The 26,980-nt window shown below is 45.3% G+C and overlaps 3 protein-coding genes across 7 annotated transcripts in view; 2 read left to right on the top strand and 1 right to left on the bottom strand.

Moving 5' to 3' along the window:
- The window catches only part of LOC135374572 (acyl-CoA-binding domain-containing protein 6-like), a 29,768-nt gene extending 15,823 nt beyond the window's left edge, over window positions 1-13,945 (top strand). The window contains exons 6-8 of one of the 2 annotated variants that reach the window (XM_064607517.1): window positions 4,368-4,457; window positions 5,024-5,054; window positions 13,694-13,945. In XM_064607517.1, the coding sequence (XP_064463587.1) occupies window positions 4,368-4,457; window positions 5,024-5,054; window positions 13,694-13,827 (255 nt within the window). In that variant the 3' untranslated portion in view covers window positions 13,828-13,945. Of the gene's footprint in view, window positions 1-4,367; window positions 4,459-5,023; window positions 5,055-13,693 lie in introns of those variants that run through there. The other variant, XR_010416967.1, reaches the window with a different exon arrangement.
- LOC135374571 (uncharacterized) lies at window positions 5,067-13,677 on the top strand. The gene has a single exon (XM_064607516.1). The coding sequence runs from the start codon at window positions 7,111-7,113 to the stop codon at window positions 8,035-8,037; it is 927 nt and encodes a 308-aa protein (XP_064463586.1). The 5' UTR covers window positions 5,067-7,110; the 3' UTR covers window positions 8,038-13,677.
- Window positions 13,790-26,980, bottom strand: part of LOC135374569 (phosphatidylinositol N-acetylglucosaminyltransferase subunit C-like) — a 40,089-nt gene continuing 26,898 nt past the window's right edge. For 2 of the 4 annotated variants that reach the window (XM_064607512.1, XM_064607514.1), the window contains exons 6-8: window positions 21,543-21,690; window positions 20,704-20,864; window positions 17,154-19,328 (exon numbers count right to left, since the gene is read on the bottom strand). In XM_064607512.1, coding sequence (XP_064463582.1) covers window positions 18,869-19,328; window positions 20,704-20,864; window positions 21,543-21,690 — 769 coding nt within the window. In that variant the 3' untranslated portion in view covers window positions 17,154-18,868. Of the gene's footprint in view, window positions 13,916-17,153; window positions 19,329-20,703; window positions 20,865-21,542; window positions 21,691-26,980 lie in introns of those variants that run through there. The other 2 variants (XM_064607513.1, XM_064607515.1) reach the window with 2 other exon arrangements.

The raw sequence follows: 26,980 nt of genomic DNA, 5'->3' as shown, positions 1-26,980 counted from the left end.
AGAGGTATCAGGGCTCCCATTGGTAGCCACAAGCACATGACCCCTCTGTTGCTGCTTCACTGGCAGTGATGCGTGCTTTCATGTCAGAACTGGGTGGGTTTCGGTATCCAGTTTTTATGCTGTTCTTACTCTCTCCACTTAAAACTTGGAATGCAGCTTCACATGGGGGCAAAGAACCATCTTTCACATTTATCTGGAGTAGCCTGGGATAATGTGTTGCAAGCACTTTAATGCGGGCACCTTTTGCCATCTGCCCTCAAAGCGGTCGGTTAGGACTGTCACTGGTTTAGCACTAGAGAAGCTTGTGGAAGATTGGCTTGGGATTTAATTGTTTGTGGACAATGCAATCGAGATGTTGAGAAGACGTTGCTCTAGTCGGATAAGCAATTATTAAAAGCGATAATATCCCCAGGGGACAGAGGATGACTGCAGCACTAGGAATTTTATCACTTTTAAGAATGAATATCCAACCAGTCCAGATTTTGACCTTGTTCAGATAAGCAAGTACTGCGTGATTCCTATAAATCCCCTATAAATCCCTCCTGTTCACTCAAGTATCATTTGCTGTGATGTCATATGAGTGATGCCACATAATTTTTTGCCGAAACAGTTGGAGGAGAATCAATGGCATTGTTGCTCTCACATTCTGAGACCTCCTAGGCCATTTGCCATGCAACACAGGTCTATCTCAGGCCTTGTTCATTGCTCTACTGTGCGATGAATGTAGGGTTGCTGGCTGAGGATCCCTCAGAGAAACTGCAAATGCATGCAAATTCCCTAAGAATGGAACAGTTGTCTAGTCACGTGGAATACAACGTGGCTGGGCACAGCAGGTGGGCAGATCTTTGTGTTCTGGTAACGAGACTGGACCTGCGTGTCACCTGCTGTGCCCAGCTAATCCTGCTAAAAGTAAAAGGATGTTCCCTTTCACTAGATAAAGGTGTCTGTCTGTCATTTACAGACACTCGTCACATTGAAATTAGGCACGGATCATCAACAGTCGGAGGCCAGTTAGAGGAGCATTTGCTCAAGCACTTAAAGCATCCATATATTTGAGTGCTTTCTACATAACTCAAGGTCAGAATGGGAAACAATACGTTTTCAGGTACAACCTAAGGAACCCCAGACAACAAGACTCCATCTCAAGGGTCCTGTAGTGCCAGGCAGATTAATCTCGAGGTTCATCTACATTTTCAACTGTAGTTCAAGCCAAGTTGATCCTCACAAAGTGGTAGAGAAATGGTGAAAGCAGGTCAAGAATAGAGTTCTGAACTGATTCCAAGTGTTAAGGAAAAAGTCTAAAGGACTGTCCGCTTCACTTCCAATTTGTTTACCACTAAACGTTGTCCATTGTTCACTATACCGACCCCTTCTTTATATTCTTGCACATTTGGTTCCAAAGCCTGGGAAACCGGAGTTGCGCAAGAATTACGGACGAAAGCTGTATTGAACTGGACTGGACGGCATCAGAATGGATGATTTAGGAGAGCTGGAGAGGGTATGTGCTACTTGTCGTGGGACAGTTGTGAGCAACATCAATGATAAAATGACTTTACTGACTGTAACCCCATTGGATACCTCCCAGCTGAGACCGATGAATGCGTTTTTGGAATTGAAAGTTGCAAGATTGACTGAATTGAATGAAGCTATCCAAGCTCTCGTAAATTGAGGCCTGCTTGAGAACGAATGTCAGTCTTGCGATCGATACCTTGAATACCACATCGCCCTCATGGTACGAGCCTGAGCGGTCTTAGTCAGTCATGGAGACTGCAACATGGTGTGTCCGCCACATATGATGGAGCTTCCTATGTTTGGGTCAAAAACAGCTGGCAGAGGACCGTCCTTCCTAAATAGTTCTCGAGACTATAGCTCGACTGTTTTAAAACATTTGGATACTGGGAGCAAGCTTGACCTTGGAGACAAGACAATTCACTCTGCAGAGATCGTAGGCTCCAACACAGTTGTGATGCGATCAAGCTATGATGGCAGCAGCCCTGAAGAGTCACGTTTTGCTGCAAAGCCTGGAGAGATTCAAGAGGAAATGAGCAACGCTGCACTCGATGATGAGACATCATGTTTGCCGAAAGATGAAGATGAGCTGTTGAAACTTGAAGCTCACACAACAAAGTTGAGCAGGACTTGAACCTCGACAGCACTGATATCGTTGAAGAAAGTGGAGCAAACGTGGAAGACATGGTTGCCACGTGAAGCCACGGAAAAAAAAACAAATTTTGGGAATAAAAACTTTTGTTTTCGTTTTTTTTTCCTCGTCTCCGGAAAAATAGTCCAAAATTTCCAGGCGATAATATTGAAAAATGTAAATTTTCCTGCCAACAGTGCCTTAGGTGCCTTCATTCCGCCAACAAACACCAACTTAGAGCTCCATCTGGCCGCTCCAAGCGATTGCCAACGCATTCACATAATGTCAGAGTTCTGGTCAGGGTGGACAGGTTGTTCTAATTACATATAGCTGAGTAGACAGCAGTCTCATGGGATGCTCTGCTCCGCATTTATGCCTAGAGGACGAACGCTACTAAAGCTTCTACCTCATTGTATGCTGTGGTTTGGCCGGCAATGCTTCAACTCGGCGGTAACCACGTTTGTTTCCATTTTTTCAAATTTTTCGGGAAAAAAAATGGAACAACGTTTATATCTCTAATGTTGACTCAACTCTCCAGAAATCTGTCTGAATACAAAGGTGATCAGTTCACTACCATGAACCTCTCCGAGTGGCTTCCATCAGACTCAACAAAGCGCGACGATAGTGATACACCGATGTTCTCGGTGTTGGAAGATTTCGTCGTCAGTGAGGAAAGTGCCAGAAGTCCAAGCGGACTTTCCCGAGAGTCTAAAGAGTTTCCCAGCGGGCAGATGGACGTGGCCTCACACTGGGATAGCAGGCCCCCTTGTGTCTGAAGCGATGCTGAGAAACAGAGACTGGAGGGCGTGAATCCAGAGAGCTCAAGGAGTCCCGTGCAAGACGAGCACAAAACTGCGACAGGCTCAGGGATGCATTATTCACGCAGATTATTTTCAGAAGAGCCGCCAAGAAGTGGTTCAGAGATGTACCTGGGCAGCTTGATTGCATCAACCCATGAGGACGATGTGCACAGCAGCAGGAATGTCCAGTACTGCAATGTGACTGCATGGACCAAGTTCTTCCAAAATGTCCTCGACATATTTCTGAAAGGTTGCAGTCCCAGCAGAAGGCTCGAAAGGACGCTTGGGTCAACGGGTTTCTGAACCAAGTCAGAATGTCAGAAGGAGAGATTATTGTGACAGTACGGTCCCATCCAGAAAGCATTGCTCTCGAACAGGATGAGTGGATATCGACGAACGGCGAGTTGATTCTCAACAATTTCCCTGGAGACACGTCCACTTTAAAGGAGCACCTGTACATTTGCTTTGCAGACTACAGCAACAGTATCCTGGAAAGATACGAAGGATCTTCATGGACAAAGTCTCATGCTCTGGTTTTCTAACCAGCTGGAGTCTCTCTCATCAAGTCTGACGGACAAAGCACAAGGTACTCTAACAGACCATGTGGCATGGCAGACATGACGCTCTATGGTTCTGAAGCCTCCGATGGCCAATTTGTTTTTGTCTTCTTCCTAAACAACAAGTTTTACAATGAGCTATGCCAATAGTAATAGCTCTTAAGCAGACATTTGTTGGTACTACTAGTTCTGCAATGCACTATACCGGGTGTCACTCCATCGTGGAGCAGGAGTCTGAGTGTCTAGGACCTACGATATTCAATGTTCAATTGTACGATGGTGATGTCGCATCGCCAAAACTCCTTCGTGGGTTTTTGCGATAACCTAGGATACCCCGTCCCTGGCCGTCCTAGGTACACAGTTTTTTTTTGTTTTTTTTTTAAACTGTGTTGGACAACATAACTGCCAACGCGAGGGCCATCAAGAAGGGGGCAGCCTGAGATGGAGCCCCTGGGCCTCTTCAGGGGCCCACCCAACTGGAATATGGGGGCCCAGGCAGGTCTCACCCAGAGTCATTTCCGAGGCCCATAATTTCTCTCGCTGTCCCTGCGAATGCCTGACCGTGCCGAGACCGTATTGTTGTACAATGTTGCAAATGGATCAAGAAATGATGGGCAGCAACAAAAAGAAAACAAAGGACTCACCAGAGACACCCCCAGCAGAGCCCCCGAAGCATTGTAAAAAAATGAGTTTCCTTTTGTTTGTTTTTTTCTGCAAGTGCCTCGGGCAGATCGAGCCAGTGAAAACTGTAAAACTAATGTTGTACATTCCCGTGGGTCTAGATTGGGCATTTCTGTGTGCTACTGAGCCAAAAGAAATATTTCAGAAAAGAAATGGAGGGAGAAAAATAGACTAAATATTATTTTTCAGGGTATGACACTACTTCATTGGGCCTGTGACCGAGGTATGCAAGAGGCGGCCCTTCTGCTATTGGAGGCAGGTGCTGATGTGAACAAACAGGCAAGTCAACCGAACAGATAGAACATGAGTAGGGTTCTTTGTTTTCGGGTTAAACCCGATTTTTCGCGATAGTTCTCCCCGGAACAAGTTTTCAAGAATTCGGGTCAAACCCAATACCAATCCGAAATCCTTGCAGTCCTTCAGCTTGTCGTTCTAGGTAGACTGTCGTAAAAGTGTATCATAATATCAGCAAGGAGAGCTATTTCTGAAAACCTATTTGTCCTCCTTTTATGTTCCCCTCCTGCAGGAGTCAAAGATGAGCTTTTGTGAAGCTCAGACAAGTGTTTGAATACAGCTGTCCAAACGGAAATACCAAGATTCTTGTTTCTCGTCCCAGTTTCACAGATGTGGCTTGTTTCGTATGTCTTTCGTTTCATCCGAAAATTCCCCAATGACATATCAAAGAGAAATCGCCCGATTTCTCCCAGAATTCTCGTGCGCAAATAGCACCCAATTTTTGCCTCCCGAATTTGAAAAATCATAGAACCCGGAAATGAAGAACACTGAGCATGCAATGTTCTCAATATCATCCGTGTCTGACTGCAGTGTTTTGTCTGAAAATGCAGGATTTGGAAGGACAGACACCTCTCCACTATGGTGAGTATTTTGCAAGCACTTCCTGCAATGAAACTGCATGTACAGGATTAGGAAAATATAAGGAAGTCAGCAACTGGATGTATCAGTTCACTTTGATATTTTTGTTTGCAAATTGTAACGTATCAGTAGGAAACTGAGAGAACCTAGTTTCCTGAGCATGATCCATGAGTACCTGAGACCACTATTTCATTCCCTTTCGGTTCCGTGTGTCTTTCGTTTGTACCTCCGCATTCCCTTCTTCCTTGGGCTTCATAATTGTTTTTGTTACATACGAGGGGTATTCAAGTCAAACCGGGACTTTTCATTTTTTGCAAAAGTAAAATGAACTTACAGGCGAGAAATTAGTTTTATTTTTCAACGTAATCTCCAGCTGGGGGGGGGCACTAGTACACTTTTTCCCAGCGGTTCACGAGGGCTCGAATGCCAGCAGCGTAGAAATCCTTACCGGCGCGTAGTAGCCATGATCGGACCGCATTCTTGACCTTGTCGTCGCAGCTGAAGTGGCGGCCCCCAAGGAACGCCTTCAGTCGCCTGAAGAGATGGAAATCGCTGGGGGCAAGGTCTGGACTGTAAGGGGGATGTGGCAGCAACTCCCAGCCAAGTTCCTATAAGGTGCGTGTCGTGAGATGGGCGGTATGCGGGCATGCATTGTCCTGTAGGAGGGGAACCCCTTTGGTGATGAGGCCCGGCTTTCCGAAACTGGAGGTGTTCATGAATGATAGTGTTCAACGTTCCCACACAAAGGCCCGTCTTTCGAGCCAGTTCGAGAATGTTATCCGTCGGTCCTTAAGGATCAGGTGCTCCACAAGTTGGATGTTCTCAGGAACTCTGACACTGGGCTCTGAGCCGCCCCGACCGGGATCGTCCTGCACTGATGGACGCCCGTCTCGGAACCGTTTGCACCACTCAAATGTTTTGCTGCAGCTAAGTGTATCGTGGCCATACTGAGCCTGAAGTCATCTGTGAATTTCAGATGACATTACTCCTTCATTCACGAGAAACTTCATGACAATTCGCTGTTCTTTGTGCGCGCTCACCTCGTTGTCGGCCATCTCGTCCAGCACGTGTCTTCTGTTTTGCACAAACTTTGGACCACCACATGGTGAATGCGGAGGCCTGTCGCGTGTGAAAATGACAAAAAAGAAGTAGCGCGAGCCATTTGTACACTCAGGAGACAGAAAGTCCCGGTTTGACTTGAACGACCCTCGTACTTGGCTGTTGTGATGGAATATACATTGTAGTTTTGTTAATTCAAACTCTTAGGGAAGTGAATATAAGGTTAATAAATCAGAGTTGGAACTAAAGGGAGCCACTCTGAATAAGGGCATTCGCATTGCATATACTAGCTGAGTCTGAGACTTGTTACCTGCTAAGTCTTACCGCACATTGGCAGGATGGCAAAAATATGTTTCTTTACAGAATATTTATTTACGGGAAAGCATCAAAACACCTTGCAGTAGTAAATGACCACGGTTGCCTTTTGTTCTTCAGCTGCAACTCCACAAATGTTGTTTGTGATTGAAAAGAAACATTGGATCGTCGTTTTCTCGTTTGCAACAGGTTAAAACAGCGAGACTCGTTTGCTTTACTGCTTCGGCCGAGAATCGTTATGGACTTATTGCAGGAATGGACTAATGGATATACTTCAGCAACGATGCCGCGGCCTTTTCGAACTGAAAAAACAAGAAAAGCAAAAAATGCGCTATCTTCCTAGTAACTTTAAGACAATCTCCGAATTTACGAACCAAAGTTAGTTAAAAATATGCACCTTTTAAAATATGTTTTACGAAAATGACTTTTTCGAAACTGAGCACTACGGCTATCTATATTCTACCACCATCCGACTACTTCAGCGGCACCAACAACGAACACGAAAATTAATAGAAATGCAAAACGAAATCCTAATTACTTTACAGCCTTTTTTTGTGTATTTCGAACGCAATTAATAAACGTACGGCAGACAACACAAACATTTGGCAGACAAAAAAGCTAAAAATATACGAAACAACATAGCAGACGACACATAAGCGGCCGTTTTGAAACGCGAACTTGCGAAATGAGTGGAAAAATGAACCTGTTCATGCTAGGCCGTGTGCTCACGGACACCGACACAACTGTATCGTGGATTCACTCCAAAGATCTCCTACCCAACAACATGAACTGCCCCCGCTGCGGACGTGAACTAAGCGTGAAGCCGTCGCAGCGTACATTCGGACAATTCCGATGTCGTCACGGCCATGCCCAGTTCTCACAGTCTGTTACTGTGGGAACATGGTTCGAGAACATGAGACTCGCACCAGAACAAGTCCTGATTCTTACGTACTGTTTCGCCAAAAAAATGACTTTTCAGCAGGCCCTCGACGAGGCCTCCATGATTCCGGAGGTAAGTGTATCGTCAGCTACCGTTGCAGACTGGTACTCGTACTGCCGAGAAGTCTGCACGGACTCGCTGGCCAATGTGCAAACTCAGAAAATCGGCGGTCCTGGCCACGTTGTGGAAATCGACGAATGTAAAATTGGTCGTCGCAAATACCAACGTGGCCGTATCGTCGAAGGGACATGGATACTGGGGCTGATTGACGTTGACACTAAACAACTGTGCCTGGAAATATGCCTGCAAAACAAAAGAGACAAGGAGACACTCCTTGCCCTCATTGACAAGCACGTCGAAAAGGGCACAACCCTTTACACTGACTGCTGGAAGGGGTACGCCGGTCTGTCAGCAGAAGGTTTCCAGCACATGATGGTCAACCACACATACAACTTTGTTGACCCAGACACCGGCGTGACCACCAACCACATTGAATCTCAGTGGAGACCACTACGGCATAGGTTGGCCAGAGGTGGTGTGACAAGTGAAAACATGGCACACCACCTCAGTAAGTACCTTTGGAGGACTGACTGTAGCAACAAAAATGAGCAGCCTTTCGAAAGGCTGCTAAACGACATCAAGAGTCTCTACAGTCCTCAACAGGGCTCTTAAAGCTTTCCATGGACCTGCATGTATATATTTGTAAATACGTTTCAACTACAACGACCCTCTTCGGCAACACATATGCTCATTCCTATTTAATGCATACTCTAACTGTATACCTACTCTACATTGACCATTCCACAACATGTGGAATAGCACGTATTATCCTGGCCTATCCTAACCTCAGTGACCCCAGATGCACAGTCTACGTCAGCCCCATGAACACATGGAATACGTATTCACTTGGCCTAACCTAACCTCAGTCACGTCGGATGCAGTCTACATCAGCCGCATTGACACATGGAATACGTATTCACTTGAGCTAACCTAACCTCAGTCACGTCGGATGCACAGTCTACATCAGCCCCATCAACACATGAAATATGTATTCACTTGGCCTAACCTAACCTCAGTCACGTCGGATGCAGTCTACATCAGCCCCATCGACACATGGAATACGTATTCACTTGGCCTAACCTAACCTCAGTCACGTCGGATGCACAGTCTACATCAGCCACATCGACACATGGAATATGTATTCACTTGAGCTAACCTAACCTCAGTCGCGTCAGATGCACAGTCTACTTCAGCCCCATCGACACATGGAATACGTATTCACTTGGCCTAACCTAACCTCAGTCACGCCGGATGCTCATTCTACATGGACCCACTCTTCAACATGTGCAATACGTAATCACCTAACCTAACCTAACCTAACCTTAGTCACGCCGGATGCTCATTCTACATGGACCCACTCTTCGACATGTGCAATACGTAGTCACCTAACCTAACCTAACCTCAGTCACGTCGGATGCACAGTCTACATCAGCCCCACCGACACATGGAATACGTAATCACTTGGCCTAACCTAACCTCAGTCACGCCGGATGCTCGTTCTACATGGACCCACTCCTCAACATGTGCAATATGTAATCACCTAACCTAACCTGACCTCAGTCACGCCGGATGCTCATTCTACATGGACCCACTCTTCGACATGTGCAATACGTAGTCACCTAACCTAACCTAACCTCAGTCACGTCGGATGCACAGTCTACATCAGCCCCACCGACACATGGAATACGTAATCACTTGGCCTAACCTAACCTCAGTCACGCCGGATGCTCGTTCTACATGGACCCACTCCTCAACATGTGCAATATGTAATCACCTAACCTAACCTGACCTCAGTCACGCCGGATGCTCATTCTACATGGACCCACTCTTCGACATGTGCAATACGTAGTCACCTAACCTAACCTAACCTCAGTCACGTCGGATGCACAGTCTACATCAGCCCCACCGACACATGGAATACGTAATCACCTAACCTAGCCTAACCTAACCTCAGTCACGCCGGATGCTCGTTCTACTTGGACCCACTCTTCAACATGTGCAATACGTAATCACCTAACCTAACCTAACCTCAGTCACGCCGGATGCTCATTCTACATGGACCCACTCTTCGACATGTGCAATACGTAGTCACCTAACCTAACCTAACCTCAGTCACGTCGGATGCAGTCTACATCAGCCTCACCGACACATGGAATACGTATTCACTTGGCCTAACCTAACCTCAGTCACGCCGGATGCTCGTTCTACATGGACCCACTCTTCAACATGTGCAATACGTAATCACCTAACCTAACCTAACCTCAGTCATCCCGGATCCTCGTTCTACATGGACCCACTCTTTGACATGTGCAATACGTAATCACCTAACCTAACCTAACCTCAGTCACGCCGGATGCTTATTCTACATGGACCCACTCTTCGACATCAGTACCTAATTAACCTGGGAAAAGATGCACTCCCTCCACATCCAGGTGTTGCTTTTTACTTGAATTTGTAGCATTTATTTCAATCTTCCAACATAAAAAGTTATATTAAACAAAAACGACGCAACCCTACCATACCTAAAACACTTCTCGTACGACTACATCCGATAAGGGACGATTATTAACCTCTCCGTACCCAATACGCGTCTCGTGCGACTATATCGGATAGCAGACGACTATGCGACATATAGCCGATCGCCGACCACTCGCCCGTATGCACTCATATCGTCTGGCAACAATGACAACGTGCCAAAATCGCCAAACGCTAATTCCACACCTATCCGTCTGCCGCGGCATCGTTACTAAAGTACAACCCAAGTATATTCCAACTAATGAACATTGAGTACAGAATACACCTGCTTCCAGTAGGCTACGAGACTGACAAGCACCTACTCCTTTATTGTCCCTTTATAGCAACATAGTCCTAACAGTTGTGATTTCGAGAGTATGCCTGTTATAATATTTTGCCATTAAATAAGCCCGTGTTTGCTTAATATAAAAACAATTACAAGAAGTTGCGCACACCCTAAAGTCAAGCACACTCCACAATGCACTGTGGGTATCTTGAAGGGGGAAGAGCATTGTCGTCTGCTTGCTGTAGTCAACCACGCTCATGTGGCACAAGCATCATCTACTGCAACTATTGGCCGATCAAATGGGTGTCTCTCTCAATCATATATCCACAATATCTTGCCCTGACCACTCGCGACACGTCTTATTGGCCCGACCTCTTGGAACACAAAATTTGAGTACATGACAGAGAAAATACAGTGGAAAATAAGTGGAATTCCAGGGGAATTAAAATATTGTTCCATTTATCAGAAATTTCATTTAAGCAAAGTATGCAGATTTCATGAAATACAATTTTAGCTAAAGGGAATCAATTTCCACTACTGTGGGTAGCAAGGGAAAAGAATTGATGGCTGCTCTCTTTGCATTTTATGATTTTCTTCTTTTTTTTTTACAAGATGCCAGAAACTGTGAAAAAAATTCCTGCACACCTCAATTGTCTAGAATGAGGTTTATCTTTCCGTTCTGCCGGGCACAGTGCGTATCCGCATCCAGGTTTCAGATCTTGCCAGTCAGTATCATCCAAATCCTCATTCAATGTGCAGCCTGCTATGACGACAGTGATCACTTTGGCATATCAAATTTCACGGTTTCTATTTTTATTTGCTCTCACGATCATGTACCCAAATTATTCGCAACATTCACGCGAGCGAAACCACTTTATGTGGCTGTTTCTTGACAGACTTCATGAAGACACATGAACATGGTACGACTGATTGATTAATTGGATTTCACAAACCATGTCTTAGGCCTATGGCCTTCCAGGTTCGGCAGTATCTTGGTACCTCCACTTTGTTCTGCTTACTCTAAGTACACAAAACAAGCTGTTTCATTGCATATTATTGCATATATAGGAAACCAATCAAAGGTTGTTCCATCTATCTGTAATTTACGTTTCACCGAGTCTCGTCTAGTGGGAGTCCACTGTATAGCGCACAACGAGAACCCGGAAAAGCAACAACTTTATTTTGAGACTGTACCCCGTTGGTGATGCGGGGGTCACGTGACTAGAGACGGACCTTTCGCCCAAAAAGTGCGGTGAGCTCCCTTTCACCCACAGGGCTCTGACAAATTTCCCTCTTTGGGTTGGTGCAAAAAAAGCTCGATCCTGTACATTCCGATTCCTTCCTTGGTGTGGTCCTGGACTCAGACCTGCGCTGGGCTTGCCACATTAAGCACCTTGAAAGCAAAGTGCAGCAATGACTTCCTACAATTCAACATCTTTCTGGCTTAGGATGGGGCTGTGATCAATGCTCCCTTCTAGCCATTCATGTGGCTTTGGTGAGGGCGACATTGCTTTTCAGCCTCCCAGTTCTTGCGCAGGATTTTCACAAAGTCATTCAATACCCTTCGGACACTGAAACAGTGTCCGAAGGGTTTCCCGGAAAAGGAAGTAACTGCTATTCCCAAGACACCTGAATATGATGGTACGCTATTTTTTGGGCCATCCCGGTCCTGGCCAGTGGCATAGCCACACCTCCAAGGTATGGGGGCTCGATACGAAAACTTGCCCCCCCCCCCCCCCCCCTTCCCGCTGATCCTAGGTGCGACAACACACGCATACATGTGCACACCGCAAAATGCGGTTGAAAAAAAAAAGAACGAGAATAATTGATTTGGACGTTCACAATACAATTAGATGTATATAGGCTGTCATGACCAATGAGGTGGTGTCACGAGATTGGAAGGATTTTGAAAAGCTCATACTTTGAAAACCATTCAAGAGTGCTGTTTAGATATAGACGCCATGAACTGTAAGAACTTTCGCGATCGTCACAGTGGTCCCCCCCATATATTATTTTCTCCTCGGATTTGCACGATTTCCGTGGGTTGGTCCGTGGCAGGTAGGGGGGGCTCGAGCCCCCCCCCCCCCCCTAGCCCCCTGGTCCTGGCATTCTGAAATGAAACCCAACTGTCCTCCGAACATCTGAAGCCCAACCGACCTGAGTCCGTCAGAGAGTGTTGCTGGGATGCACTGAGATGACGCTGGCAGAGCAGAGCTTCCTTCCATGTACGCTATACATCTTGAGAAGTAGGTAGAAATTCCCGACGTTGGTTAAAAGAGGTATCTCGGACAATTGCGCGGGATCAACACGTAACAGAATGTGTAGTGTTGTCTTTTTCTGGTTCAGTGTCTCAGGTTTTATCGCCGTTTTTACAATGTAACAGTATGTAGGTAGGGAACAACAAACTGCTGATCAATCATTTCCAAATTTTTGATCATGAGGCCAACACTATCCAAATATGAAATTCTTCTTTCCCAACCCTTTCCTTTGTGTGTCACAAAATTCCCACGTATCGCGAGTCACCCCACTCTGACAACACAGCTACCTTGAGAGATCCACGCAAACAGGGCATTGAAAATGTCGTTTGCATGCACAATTTTAAAGAAGCATGGAAGTGACCCCAAAAATATTTGTTTTTCGCTGCAATGGCTCCTGTGAAAAAACGATGAGCGCAGTAACCTACAGAGCATGCGCAAGGCTCTGTTCAGCACACATTAAAAAAAACCTCTCCACATCCAAAGAGCGCATCGGCGAAGCAGAAGATGACGTGACGTATCACAGGACTCCGGCACAGCTCAAGCAATTATAAGCGGAGCGTAAGCCAAGAAGAAAAAACAGAAGGCCCTGGGCAGTTTCTCGTACGAGACTGCTTTCACAGACTGTCTTTGGTAAATTTTATTGTGCGGTGACGATAAGTCGCAGAACGAAAATATTTTGCGTGATGATTTTTTTTTTTTTAAATTCCGTGTTAGCGCCGCGAAGCAACTGTGGCTATGAGCGGCGTATAGACATGGACAGATGAAGAGAGGACAGCAGGAAGGAGTGGGGGACAGGGGGGTTAGTATGCGTCCTGGGCCGACTTCAAGGGGAACTGTGCTGACATTCGTCTGGAAAGTCTTCGGAAAACCCAGGGAAAACCTCAGACAGCACAGCCGGTGACAGGATTTGAACCCGTGTCACCTCCCAGTCTCGGCGTGGAAAGCGATCACTCTAACCACTATGCCACGGGAGCTGGTTTTTGCGTGATGATTCCGCGACTCCTTGTGGACAGCTTCACAGATAGAAGCAGGGTTTTGAGTCATGTCAAAGGTCACTTTCATGCTCCTTTAATACGGTTTCAAGGTTGCTCAAATTTACATTACTTTCTGGTGGCGCAGTAAATTAATGCCACTTTATTGCGATAGGATGAAATGTATGTTTTAAATATCTGCTGCTGAGGTTGTTCCTTGCACATTTATATATTTGCAGCCAGCTCGTGCGGTCATCGAGAGATAGTTTCCCAACTTGTGCGACATGGAGCCGATTGTCGCATAGCAGACCATGAAGGACTGACAGCACAGGATGTAGCCCTTGAGTGCTCAGACCTCTTCCACAACACCTGAGCTTCCATCATCAACAATTTTTTATTACATTGTGAGTGATTAGTTGACCTTGTGAATGACTGCTTCATCCCATGGTCCATAAATGTTGCTGCAACAATAAACGATTAACAATTATAAATGTGTGATTTCTGTCAATGCTGCGCAGTACTGATGCAGCTCATGCTCGGTAACAAATTACTATTTCATGTATGCAATAACAGCACACCAGCATCGTGTTAAACATCAATGATAGACAGGTTATCACAAAAGGTGAACCAAGTAAGTATGTGAGGGGTTTCCGACAGTGACAAAAAAGCCCTCCAAAGCGGTGTTGTCAGGGGCCATTTCTGAGAATGGCACTACATGGGCACACTAAACTTGCATCTCTCACAACGTTAAATTCCAAGAAAGGCTCATCAATTTGGGATAACAAATTCCTTGTCAGGAAATACTCCAACCTAGTGATCAGTGCTATTAACAACCACGGGGGTCAGCGTTCTCTGGAAAAAGACCACGAGAATATCTACAAGTTACTAAGCCCCCTAATTAGAAGAGACCTTGTGTGAGGCAAAGTGCTGTGCCTCATTAATGGACATTAACGAGCCCGTCCTTTTTAGCCTCGAGTGGTGAGGTTCTAATGCTGCTCTTACACTGCTTCAAACCTCTACATGATACATCCGTAGGGCCCCCACTCAGAGTTGCATTGCTTGATCTGAAAATGTGTCAGGTGGAAGAGCTGAATTTGAGTCAAGGAGCAATCTTGTTGCAGAAGCAACAGCCAGGTAACTATGGAAGTGTGGTGCTGTTTCCCACATTGCCTACAGTGATGCTCAGCAATATGGAAGTATGCAGCAGCTGAAAATGAGGACAGATCTGCATTGTGAAATTTTCTTGTGGGTTAGAAGGACTAGCAAATGGAAGTACTGTACAGGGAATGAAACCATTTAATGTGTGCCATTATAAAATGTGTTATTAGTGCCTTTCCATGAGTGCATGCACCAGGCTAGTTCCATCTCAAATCGAACAATCCGGTACACTTGATGTCTCGAATGAATGGGAAAAAAATATATGTTGAAGCCATGGGAGAGTTAGAAGAAATAAATGCTCTCCGGATTCTCTGCGCTGTGCGGTTGGGGAAATAAGAGAGGAGGAAAAAACAGCCTCTCACTCTGACGTCTCCAGCGTGGGGCAAAATCCAAAGGGAATTTAAACTTGTCTTCACATGAAAAGTGACTGCTATCATTTGAAATAGTTCTGAGTGTTTGCATTAATTACAGTGTTGTAATCGCTGAATGGAGATTGTGGAGCAACCAGATGTGCCCGCATTTTTTGCGGGATGACGCACATGCATTGTAAGTGCTGGGAGCCCGTGAAGAACAGAATGCTTTTACATCTTTCTAAGAGGCATATCTGTTCAGGGTGATCATAAACAAGCATATTTACTGTACACATTATTTCAGGAAGACGCAGTGACACCATTCTTCAAAGCATTTCCTTTCTTACGGCCCCGTGACCTCGGATGGCGGAAATTGCACTCAGGAAGGTGTTGTTGTGTCTTACGCACACACTCAAGGCTAATTCATGGTGCCTTTTGTGAACCTTGCCGAAACAGCCCTACTGACGCCGCTGTCCAATATGTTCTTCGATTCGACATGCTGGGAAGGTCCTAATCGCCTTAATGCCCGAAAGACACCTTGCACAAAGTTTTGCATCATCCTCGACACAGAGTGCGTGAAGACATCTGCATTACTGTAGCGTGTCGTCCTGGCATCACATCAATGGCCTCTTCGTGGTACAGTGCTGACTAGCGCCTCATACACAAGAAAAAAGTGCTTGGGACAAAAGACTTTAGCTTTGCTTCGGATACTGGCGTAGCTGCCATAAAGAACGCGGTTCCAGTGGCATAACAGAAATGGCCCAGCTGTGCAGAAGCTGCTTCAAGTATTTGACAGCAAAGGTGGCTGAATCATGCACGCAGCAATGTCGCCCACATTTGGAGGAAGCTCACAGGGTGAGCCGTTTGTGCACCAGCCCGATGTGGTAGAAGAAATCAATGAGTACATATCACCTGAAGCCATTAATGTTACACCGCTTAAGCCAAGGAGTCGGTGGAGGCACATGCACAGTGGAAACATTCCGAAATACGTGAAGAAATTTGCAGAAAGACTGGCTTTCGGCGTTCCCTTGCCAGGAACATGCAGGACTAACTGCCAGGATTGCAGCGAGCTAGCATGTAACGCGAAAAGCGCCTATCAAGAAAATCTGGCAAGAACCTGCCATCAAAAGTAACATTAAGGAAAGTGGCTCCTACAACAGCCTCAAGCAGTTGGTGACACGAGCACTCTCATCCACACGGCATTAATGCCCCACCAGCAATGGGGTAGACCTCCCCACTATCCATCTCAAAATAAAGTTGTTGTTGCTTCAATAGGATCACCGTGGACAAATATACCTCTTATAAAGACGCAAAAGCATTCTAAAGCATTCTGTTCTTCACGGGCTCCCCGCACTTGCAATGCATGTGCGTCATCCCACAAAAAATGCGGGCACATCTGGTTACTCCACAAACTCCATTCAGCGATTACAACACTGTAATTAATGCAAATGCTCAGAACTGTTTCAAACGATAGCAGTTACTCTTCATGTGAAGACAGAAGTTGAAAATCCCTTTGGAGAATTGGATTTTGCCCCACGAGGGAGACTGTTTCACCACTTGGAATGCGCTCCACGTATAGGGCCGGCAAAAAATTCACAGTGCGCCTACTGATCAAGTCCCAAGTTTCATTTTTCTTCTGTGCATAGTATAAGGAACTACCTACAACATATAAAATTTTCGAGACAAGTTTTTGGTGGGGTTTTTTAGATAAAGGCTTCCAAAATTCGTTATTTTTCGGTGGTATGGTGCTACTTCGAGGTATCGCTTACGTTCCCGACAGAGTCGAGCAACAATTATACATCATTCGATGGCCCCATGAATGACAAATTAAACAGCGTAAAGCTCAATGTTATCCATTTTTTTACATCGTCCGCAAAGTTGCAGTGAATATGGTGCTTTTCGGTGCTTTGAGTCAACTTTGATATTTTTTTTGCAGAAAAAGAAAAACTGACACAGCGCTGCCAACGTAGGAGCCCATTGTGCCCTAAGTGGTCTAAAGCCACATCAAGAAATTACTACAAGAAATAGCCTTGTAGGGAATGCTCAAACCTGCGCGCGACGACATAGTCTTCTGAGAGGCAGTTTTTTCCCCCTCTCCTATTCCCCCAACCGCACAGCGCAGAGGATCCGGAGAGCATTTATTTCTTCTAACTCTCCCATGGCTTCAACATATATTTTTTCCCCCTCCATTCGAGACATCAAGTGTACTGGATTGTTCGATTTGAGATGGAACTAGCCAGCAAAATTTGGACAGTGGCAGCTGTATGTGTGGTCCAGTAATGTATTTAATGGTTGATTAAAAGGCAGCTGAACAACCTGCCATATTCGTCATATATCCAAAAACTTATGTCACAGGGATGTCCCGGCGACATGTATTCAGTGCCGAAATCCTGATCTCCTGGATGTCCTGTGGATGTAAATGGGGCCTCTAGCTTGGTCCCCAGGATATCCTAACATCCAAATCAGGATATCCTGCGTACGTAACAGGGATGTATCTTGCCCACTGGGTGCAGATGTTTGTACCAAGTACAAACCTCATTACCAAAGAAGCAACATGGAGCAACACTTCTCCTTGGGGACTTGAAAATGTTCAACTGTCCATCGATGCTCTGAGAAAATCAGGAGAAATTGTGAATGCTCCCCCACGCACTGCTGCAGTCCATGGGATTGTTTATGCCAAAACACTTTGTCTCTTATACCTCTGCCAAACAGGGGCAAAAAATGACATTCGTGCCATGCTATACGGAGATATTTAATCTGCCATTAAATATCCCAGACATTGTCATTCAGATAAGTGCCTTGTCTGAATGACAGTTTCCACGAAATGAGACCATCACAACTCATGTCTTCGCCCCCATTGTCTGAGCACAAGAGCAATTTAAAACTTCCATAAAGCCACTCTGTACTGCACACTGCGCGATTGTTTTATAAATTACACAAAAACAAGTATTATTTTTTGGCAAAATGGATGGCGCTGTTAACAATTTCTTTTTTGCATTTTTGCTTTTTGCATTTTGGCATAGACTACCACCTGACAGGCAAAATGACAACAGCTTTCAAACATAGTAGACCATCAATTATGATATAAAGCAAATTTTAACTTTTTGTGGAATACTACGGGTATTTTCGATCTCTTTGAACATGTTCACGCTGTTCAAGTACCGCATGTCTTACGTGGTTAATGGGTGACTCGCATCGACATCATCGCATTTAAGGTAATTCAAACCCGATGTGTAGCACGACCTAGAGCACTGCACGGGCCCGGGCCCCCGACCCGGGCCCGACCCGCGGGCCGGGCTGGGCTTGTTATTGGCTGTGTGCTCCGGGCTGGGCCGAGCCCGGGCCGACAAAATACGCCAGCACCACGGGCCGGGCCGGGCCCGGGCCGTTAAAATACGCCACCACCGCGGGCCGGGCCCGGGCCGACAAATATGTTCCCAAGAGTCAGGCCCGGCCGGGCCACGCAGCTAATTCCACACATTGGAGATGCATTAGTTCATATCATCATGCGCTTGCGTCATTCCTGTGCATATTTTGCAAAGACAAGCAAAGGGTACTGCATTATGCATATGATTCGACCGTCTAGAACATTCTCCAAGCCACTTTACATTGCTCCTCACTCCTCACATATTTCACAATCACTCTGGCAAAGCTTGGTGAGAGGGATAGGGACTGGGAGAAGCAGTTTGTCGACAGCATGCTCTATCTCCGCAAAATCTTGACAGTGTAACGATAACGCCCCGTGCGTTCTGGATTTAATTTGGTCTCGTGCGGTTACGGTGTTAAACCGCCATCACTTGTATGTTTGTCTTCTCTCCTTATAAATTTACTTATAAATTTGTTTGATAATCGCCAGAAACGCGTACGTCGCGGCTGGAAATACTAGGCCGGGATCTACTCGCCGGGTCACCGGGCCGGGCCGGGCTCTATTTGCTTAGACGCCGGGCCGGGCCGGGCTCTAGTCACTGGGTCACCGGGCCGGGCCGGGCCGCATAAAAATATGAAGGTCCGGGCCCGGGTCGGGTCGGGCCATTTTTCGATGCGCCCGGGCCGGGTCGGGCCCGGAAAAGTCGGCCCGTGCAGTGCTCTAGCACGACCATCGTAAGAAATGGCATTCAAGACCCAACTGACATTACACGATCTCATTTTTCTCTGTCCACGTGGCAGGAGTATTAAAGAAGGAGTAAAGGTATTCACTATATAAGCTCCACTCATATAGTGACTACAGTAGAACCTGGGGAGGAAACTGGTGCCGTACAAGACCTTGGTGAAATCGTTTCTCCGATGAATGGGAAGTGAAAAGCAGCATGAGCTGCATAAGAGCTGCCCGAGGATTTTTTCCAGCGAAGCAAATTTTCTTGCAGAACTAAAAGAAAAAGTGAAACTTCAATGCACCAAATGAATTGGTCATTAAATGGGACAAAACGGGTGTGAGGCACACAGGACAGTGAACCATGGAGATGGCCTCGTTGACACATGATGTACTGACAACCACTGGAGTAAAAGGGAACGATGCTTCGTTTCGTGGATATCATCGTCACGACTTACACTGAGGAGTGCAGGAAAGGGGATAGCACTGCAATTTGCATCTTCAACATCCTTGCAGTGGACAGGACAAAGAGCCTGCTGCAGAACTTGCAGTATGTGTTTATGCCAGCAAGCTATATGGGAAAACTCCAACCCAACGGTCTTGTATTCAACCCCCAAGGAGGAGATGAAAGACCATATTATACATTGGCATTCCTAAGTTAAGCACAGTTCGATAAGCGACTCTGAAGGCTGAATCACATTACTGCATCACGTGTCACGTTGCCTCTTCCGTGTCCCTTTGTTCCATCCAGAAGGATGTTCCATTGCAATCATTCACTGTCAGCGGATGTAACGCGCAAGCACAACAGCAAACGCAGCCGTGTGAATCAAGGCTGATTCACACTGCTGTCTTTACAGCTGACTGATACAGCTGCAAAGATGAACTTGGGGGTGAGTGTTTTGAAGCCTGTGCACATTTCATGGCTGAGAGCCATTTTTACCACTTAAAGAGCAAGCAGATGTCATCCATTGTGGCTTTCATAAGGCAAGAATGACTAATAATTCACAAAAAAGGTATAAAGTGTTGTATTTTGTATAGCAATTTCACATTCTTACATTCTTGCTCCAGTCATACAGATTGCCCACAATGTTTATTCAGTGTCTGTACAGTCCTGGGGTGTATAGGACTTTGCATTTTCAGGTTTTATGTTTTCGAAAATAAGAATTTGATTTTATTTCAGAATAAGTAAAACGGGGTAAAATCTGTCGATATTAGGTGGAACATAAAAAAGCTTCTCGAATGTTTAGATGAACACAAGATGTGGAACAGCTGTACTAAATGTGCCCTGCTCATATTTGTGGCTCTGCCAAGTCAGTTTTGGGGGTTTTACCCCAAGTGACAAGAATGTAAAATTGGGCTACACAGGTCTGACCCTGAAACGCAAGGCCCTAGATACTATACATTGTCCCAGGTTATATCTAGTTCACACGTACTTAAATTCGAGAATTCTTCACACACACAAATAATGTGAAAAGTAGTGTCGCGCACATAAAAAAGGCCACGCAACTTTCATGGTATCGCCCAATTTTAGACCGTTTTACAGCTTCTTAGTTCCTTATTTGGAAAAGATATCAAACCTGAAAGCACAACAGGACTGGGCTATGCTAACATGCGGTACACACTACATTCTGAATGAAATGTCAGTACTCACTTCTTGTACTTCTGACAGTGGACAAAGTGTGCAGGCAGCAAGACTCCAACACAGACAAGCAGAGATGCAAAGAGCACAGCAGACACAGGACTAATCTGGGCCAGCATAACCAGGGACAGTGCCACTTGTGCGAAGGTGGCCATAATATGTAAATTCATCACCTGCACACAAGGAAAGCAAGCTTATTTGCATTATCAGCAAAGCGTGCATATCTTTCAACCAGGCAAATATGCCAGCTATCATGTTTTCTGACAGTCAAATGTGTGTCCCTCTAGCAGTTGCACTCAGACTCTAACATTATGAGCTAGAGATGCTACTTTTCTCTTTCAGACAGCAGGCTTTTAAAATTCTGGATTGGGAATTGCACGAGTTAGAACAGTATAATAGAGAGCCCTTGTCTCGCCATATTGACTATTTTCATTTAATTGTTCCGCTTCTTCTTCCACACTGTGAATAAAACTGTCTTGTCTCGCACTGATATGGCATGAATATGAATAAAAGCTTTTTCTCCCCGTGTAGTTCGTCACAGAAAAATTAATTTAGAGCCAGATTTCCAGATCTTTCCAGATTGATACACCATTAAAAGCATCCAGGCATACAAAAATGACTGTGTGCAGGCAATGTAGGAACATTGGTACTTAAGACTAATTTTTTTTCTTTGAAAACTTCCTTTTTTCTTTTCTTTTACATAGTTGCATGCAAAGATGTGTGAATTAGTTAATGTTAGTTCTGAGGTTTGTTAAGTATCCAGTTGTCTGAGCAGCTACATCGAGATACTTTTAGTTTCATATGTATGTTTTATATGTGTAGCCAGGTACATAGTGATGAAATTCACCCACCTGTAGCCAGGATGCAAAAATAGGAACCAGCAAGAAAGTGACTACTGCCAAAGTGGATAGTGCAGCCACATGCAGGAATCCCTCAAGACGTGATGCCAGGCAGACAGATGCACTTAGGGCTGCGCTCAGGGACACTGTTGACCACACACTGCACGGAAGATATCATATCTCAGAGACAGATGTAAAGAAGCATAGGCAGATTTTGTTGAAGGAAACTTTGCTACATTTTAGGATTGAATAAGAGATGCAGCACAAAACTGACAAAGTCACGTGGGTGACAACCAGTCAAAGCGTGTATCGTACCGTTTACTTTGGAGTGCGCAGTAAATAGTACGATAGGTCCTTCGACTGGTTGTCACCCATGTTATGGCTCATGTCACACCACGCAGGAAGTCAAAAGTACAAACTCTAATTTTGCTGCCAAGATCATTGCAGACCTAGACTGCAATTCCTCTAATGTCATCTATGCAATACAATGTAACGCATGTCAAGCACAATATGTGGTCCAGACAAAAACTTCTTTCAGAGTCAGATACAAGAACAACCCGATCGGATGTCACCAAAAAACCTAATTTTCCAGTTTCCCGCCATTTGAAGTGGTCAGGTCATTCTAGTAACGATGTATCAATCTTTACTGTCCAGTCAAACTTCAACTCTGACCGCTCCTAAGAACAACGCGAATCCTACCTAACCTACAAATTCCAATCGAAAATTAACGAAGAACCCAGCACGCTGTCAACAATAAGAAGTCTAACCTCGTACGTAAGGCACTTTTTCCAATCCCTTTTCAGCTGGACCGGTGACACAACCTGGACAAAGCCACTCCCTCAAGGACGATAACCTGACAAGACAACATCCTCAAACGTGACAACCGCCATGTGGCCCAATTTTTCCCATCCCAATGACGTCTCTATGCAAGCCTTCATAAGCCCTGTGTATCACTGACATATCTTTGTCCTGACGAAGGCGGAGCTTCTGCAGTAAATGTAGACAACCCTTTTAGCATTCCAAGTATCTTAAATGTAAATAAACTATCCCCCTTTTTTCTAACTTCCCGTACCTTCGTAGTCTGTGTTTCATTTTTCTTTTCAGCTATATATATGTATATATATACCTTGAAAAGTCGAAGTTGGGTCGGACGGCTACGTAAATATAGTGAATGTTGAGATAAATGGAAGACAGAACACAACAGTTTTGATAAACCCCCTTTTTGTTACTTCCCCTACTTTTGCCTTCTGTCTCCCATTTATCTCAACGTTCACTATATACATATTATACATATAGATGTGTGTGTTTGTGTATACAGGGTGTTTCACCTAAAGCGCTAAAAAATTCTACCTGGCCCCATACTTGCCAGAGGATTGTGGGACTTTCAGCAATTACCTTCTGGGAACCTTTGCCACCATTTAGGAAGGCTTTGGACCATTTTTAATTGTGGGAAATTAATTTTTTCAATTGAATTTTGAGAAAAGCCAAGGGAACCTCACTTTTTTTACAGAAATATGAAGCCCTCCACGGATAACGACAGACCCAACAAAAACTGTGCACAGTATCGCGACAGAAACAGTAAAAAAATTAATAAAATTTCCGCTATAGCACCGCCTGCTCGATTTTTGCAACGAAGCGCAATCCAAATGTGCATCTAGAGGAGGAAGTGTTCCACCCACAGAGTAAGAACACTAGGAGATGAAACTTGACTGCCTCTCGTGGCCAGAGAATGTATGAGAAGAGCGAGACCCTTTACCGTGCCACAGTCCACAGTGCTATCTGTTGCACCAAGACGCAAAATTTGTGAAACATGCGGTCCCATGGTACTGTCGCTCTCACAGTCATCGCGCTCCCATCGTCTGCTCAACAGAACCAACAGAACCGAGAGAATGAAATTGCTTCCCGCTGATTTCGCTGAACAAAAAGCTCTATGTAGTTGACAAGTGTGACCTTTATTGCCAAGACAAACATCGTTCATGTTTATCAGTTTGCCTTCATCCGTAAAAGCTGCCATACGACTCGCGAAAATCACTGCTTTCCCCATAGCTTTCCGTGTAAAAGCGCAAAGTGGAAGACAGCGCCCTCTGTCGCCTTGAGTCAGCCAACTGCCTTTGTTTTATCTCCCCCAATGTGACACCCTCTGGTTGTGTGCCGGCGCTTGCTTCTAGTCTTCTTACTCTGAAGACAGTTGTCACCAGCATCAAGGTCAAAGCGGAGGAAAGAAAGGTAAAACAATAGGTGGGAATCCTCTCCCCTGCGCTCTCAGAAATCTCACTACTTTTTCTAAATTTTTCTAAACTACTACTACATTTTTTTTTTTACTATTTCTGTCGCGATGGTGCGCATATTTTTTTTTTTTTTTTTTTTCTGTGGTTATCCATGGAGGATTTCATATTTCTGTAAGAAAAGGTAAGGTTTGCTTGGCAATTTTAAAAGTTCACCCGAAAAAAAAAAATGTACCACAACGAAAAATTGTCCGAAGCCTTCCTTAATGGTGGCAAAACTTTCCAGAAGGTAACTGCCGAAAGTCCCACAATCCTCTGGTGAGTACTTTGCCAGTTAGCATTTTTTATCACATTAGGTAAACCCCTTTTATATACGGGGATTTTACACCTGGATTGTTTACCCCTTGATTATCGGACGGAAGCAAATCAAAATGAAGGCAAATACGCCGGCGTGGCTCAGTGTCGCTACTCTGCTTCGTAATTAAAGACTCTAGGGAAAACTAGGGACAAATTTCAATTGAAATGAGTGGGTTCTAAGGGCGGAGTATTTTGCCACAGAACCACCCTACAGCTCGCGACGTGAAGTAATGATTTGTTTAGACGAGAATAGGGCCCCTGGTTAACTTTGTAACCTTTAAAGGAACATTCTTTTCTTTGGGAAGCTGTGGAAGAAGCTAACTGTATCCTATCTTATCTCCTGGTGGTGACTAATAATAGTGTACCCAGTGTTGGCATGCAGTGACCAACAGTGCAGTGCTCGGTATAGGTGGGAAAATTTTCCATGCTTATTTACTTTCAACTTTATTATGACTCAAGTGGCTGAACTATACACAGGGTGTCCCAGCTGAATGGGAACATATTTTTTTAAAATATACGTATCACTTTTTCCGAGATGAAATCAATTGCAATATAGCGTATGCTGAAGGGCTCTCCTTAGAAGGGCATCAGGCACTGTGCTCCCTCACCCTCTCACATTGGGGGTGAAGGAAAGATGCGTCGCCGAAGATGCGCAGTGAACAAAATAAAGGAAGAAATGGTGTTTCTTCACGATTTTTTTGCGGAAAATCTACCAAACAGATTTCTGTTCTGAAAAGGGCTCCGGTATCAGGTGACTGAAGGGCCAGATGTTCTCACAGGGACAACTTCGTAGCTTTTATAATTAAAAAGTTAACTATTGAAAGTTCATTAAGACATTGCGCTAGGAGTTTGCTAATGCCCTCCTAAGGAGTGCCCTTCAGCATATGCTATATTGCATTTGATTTTGTATGAGAAAAAGTAACATATATTTTTTGAAAATATGTTCGCATTTAGCTGGGACAAGGGTGTGTGCAGAAAAATGTGACCCGCATTTAGCCACATAGCTTGTTGCCTACCTACCTAACGAACTTCCGGTGGCGCACGATGGCGCATTTATGCGTGCGAAATCTGCAGAAAAATTGTGGAAGCCATACTCAGCTTAAAAAATAAACGGAACAACGAAAACGTCGGCTTCCGTGCATCAGAATAGGGCAGCATGGTGGACAACAGGGTGTATGTGAAAGGGCAACATGGTGGACGTAGGAGAGTTCTGTTCAAGTACCGCTAGGGGAGCTATCGGTGCATAAATCGAAACGATGTCACACATGGATGCTCATCGGGCTCATCGGCAGTACCTCTAGCGGTGCCTGCACATAACTCTCCTGAGACCAAAATGCACTACCATGCACTGTCATGAATGCCCTATTCTGATGCATGGATGTGCATGTTTTCGCGCTCTGTTTATTTTTTTACACTGAGTATGGCTTCCAGGATTTTTTTGTAGCTTTCGCACGCATAAATACGCCGTCGTGCGCCACCGGAAGTTCCTCGGCTAAGTAGACAACGAGTTACATGTAAAAATGCGGGTCACGTTTTTCTGCACACACCCTGTATGTGTATGCAAAAAATATTGATGCACATAAAGTAACTGGTGCATGGTGGAACAAGCCAACACTGACACCCTCTGCATGCTTGTATGTGCGTGCATATCTGCACGCACCTGTATTCTCAGTTCTTCCATTAAACCTTTACCTCAGTACCAGGGACTCTGCTGTTACTGACGCTCGACTCCAACAGGTTATGGGCGCAGGCGCCCACTGAGACCGCGGAGATGGAAGCTGAGTCAGGACCAGCGATGGGAGACGCAGGCAAGTTTGCGGTGGCCAAACTGACAGATGGGAACTACTAGTCTTGGAAGCTCAAAATGAAAATGCTGCTGGTTCGTGAAGCGACATGGTCCTATGTAACGGAGGCCGAACCTGAAGCTGAGGGTCATACTGCTTTGTGGGTTGCGGGAGACTGCGAGGCAGGGAGCGTAACTTATCTGAGCGTAGACGAGAGCCAGATAGTACACGTTTGCAACTGCATGACTGCAGGAAGCATGTGGGAAGAGCTCCACAAGGTGAACGAGAAGACGAGTCTTAGCAACAAGTTGTATCTGCTGAGCAAATTGTATTGGGCGAAGCTGGACTAAGCGGAGCACATGCAGGGTTACATCAGGCGCACTTTGGAGTTAATGGATCGTCCAAGAGGAATCGGTGAAGATACAAACAATTTTCAAGTTGCTGCACTTCCGCTGAGTGGCCTCCTGGACAGTTATGAAGCTCTTGTCACAGCCCTCGAAGCTTGCCCGGATGAAGATCTGACGCTGAAGTACGTGAAAGAGAAGGGAAAGGAGAAGATGACTTTCACAGCAGTGGCGTCTGATCTTGCGCTCCAGACACAGTTGCAGAATGCGATGAAGGGACCTTCAAACTCCCGACACAGAAAGCACAAAGCATGGATTGGCAGAGACAGCGTGGGAGACAGCGAGCAAAGATGGTCGCGTCACGTGGTTCTTCAGCCCCAGAGGTTGTTTTACTCCTCAACAGTAGTTCCTCATCCATGACCTGGCACATCAATTCAGGTGCAACCAGTCACATGTGCAATGACCAAAGTTTCTTCACAAAGAACTACAGGACTAGGGCCAACATCGTTACCGTCCCCAGCGGACAGCAGGTCTCTTCAGAAGGTATCAGAGATGGGGTTCTTTATTGCAAGATTTCTTACACAACACTTGAAAAGGTACAATTTACTAATGTCCTGTACGTTCCTGCATTGGAGAGTAACTTCCTTCCAGTCATGAGGCTGACGCAACAAGGCCACGTTGTAACTTTTGCAGATGACCACTGCGTCATTTCTCGAGGAACGAATGTTGTGGCAATTCTC

Source organism: Ornithodoros turicata, unplaced genomic scaffold (genome assembly GCF_037126465.1).
Source record: "Ornithodoros turicata isolate Travis unplaced genomic scaffold, ASM3712646v1 Chromosome78, whole genome shotgun sequence".
In the NCBI taxonomy this organism is placed as follows: domain Eukaryota; kingdom Metazoa; phylum Arthropoda; class Arachnida; order Ixodida; family Argasidae; genus Ornithodoros; species Ornithodoros turicata.
The sequence above is the reverse complement of the archived record's forward strand: the minus strand, read 5'-3'. Positions and strand labels throughout refer to the sequence as shown.

Coding starts and splice junctions, on each gene's coding strand:
- LOC135374571 (XM_064607516.1), top strand. CDS start 7,111: ATGAGTGGAAAAATGAACCTGTTCATGCTAGGCCGTGTGCTCACGGAC.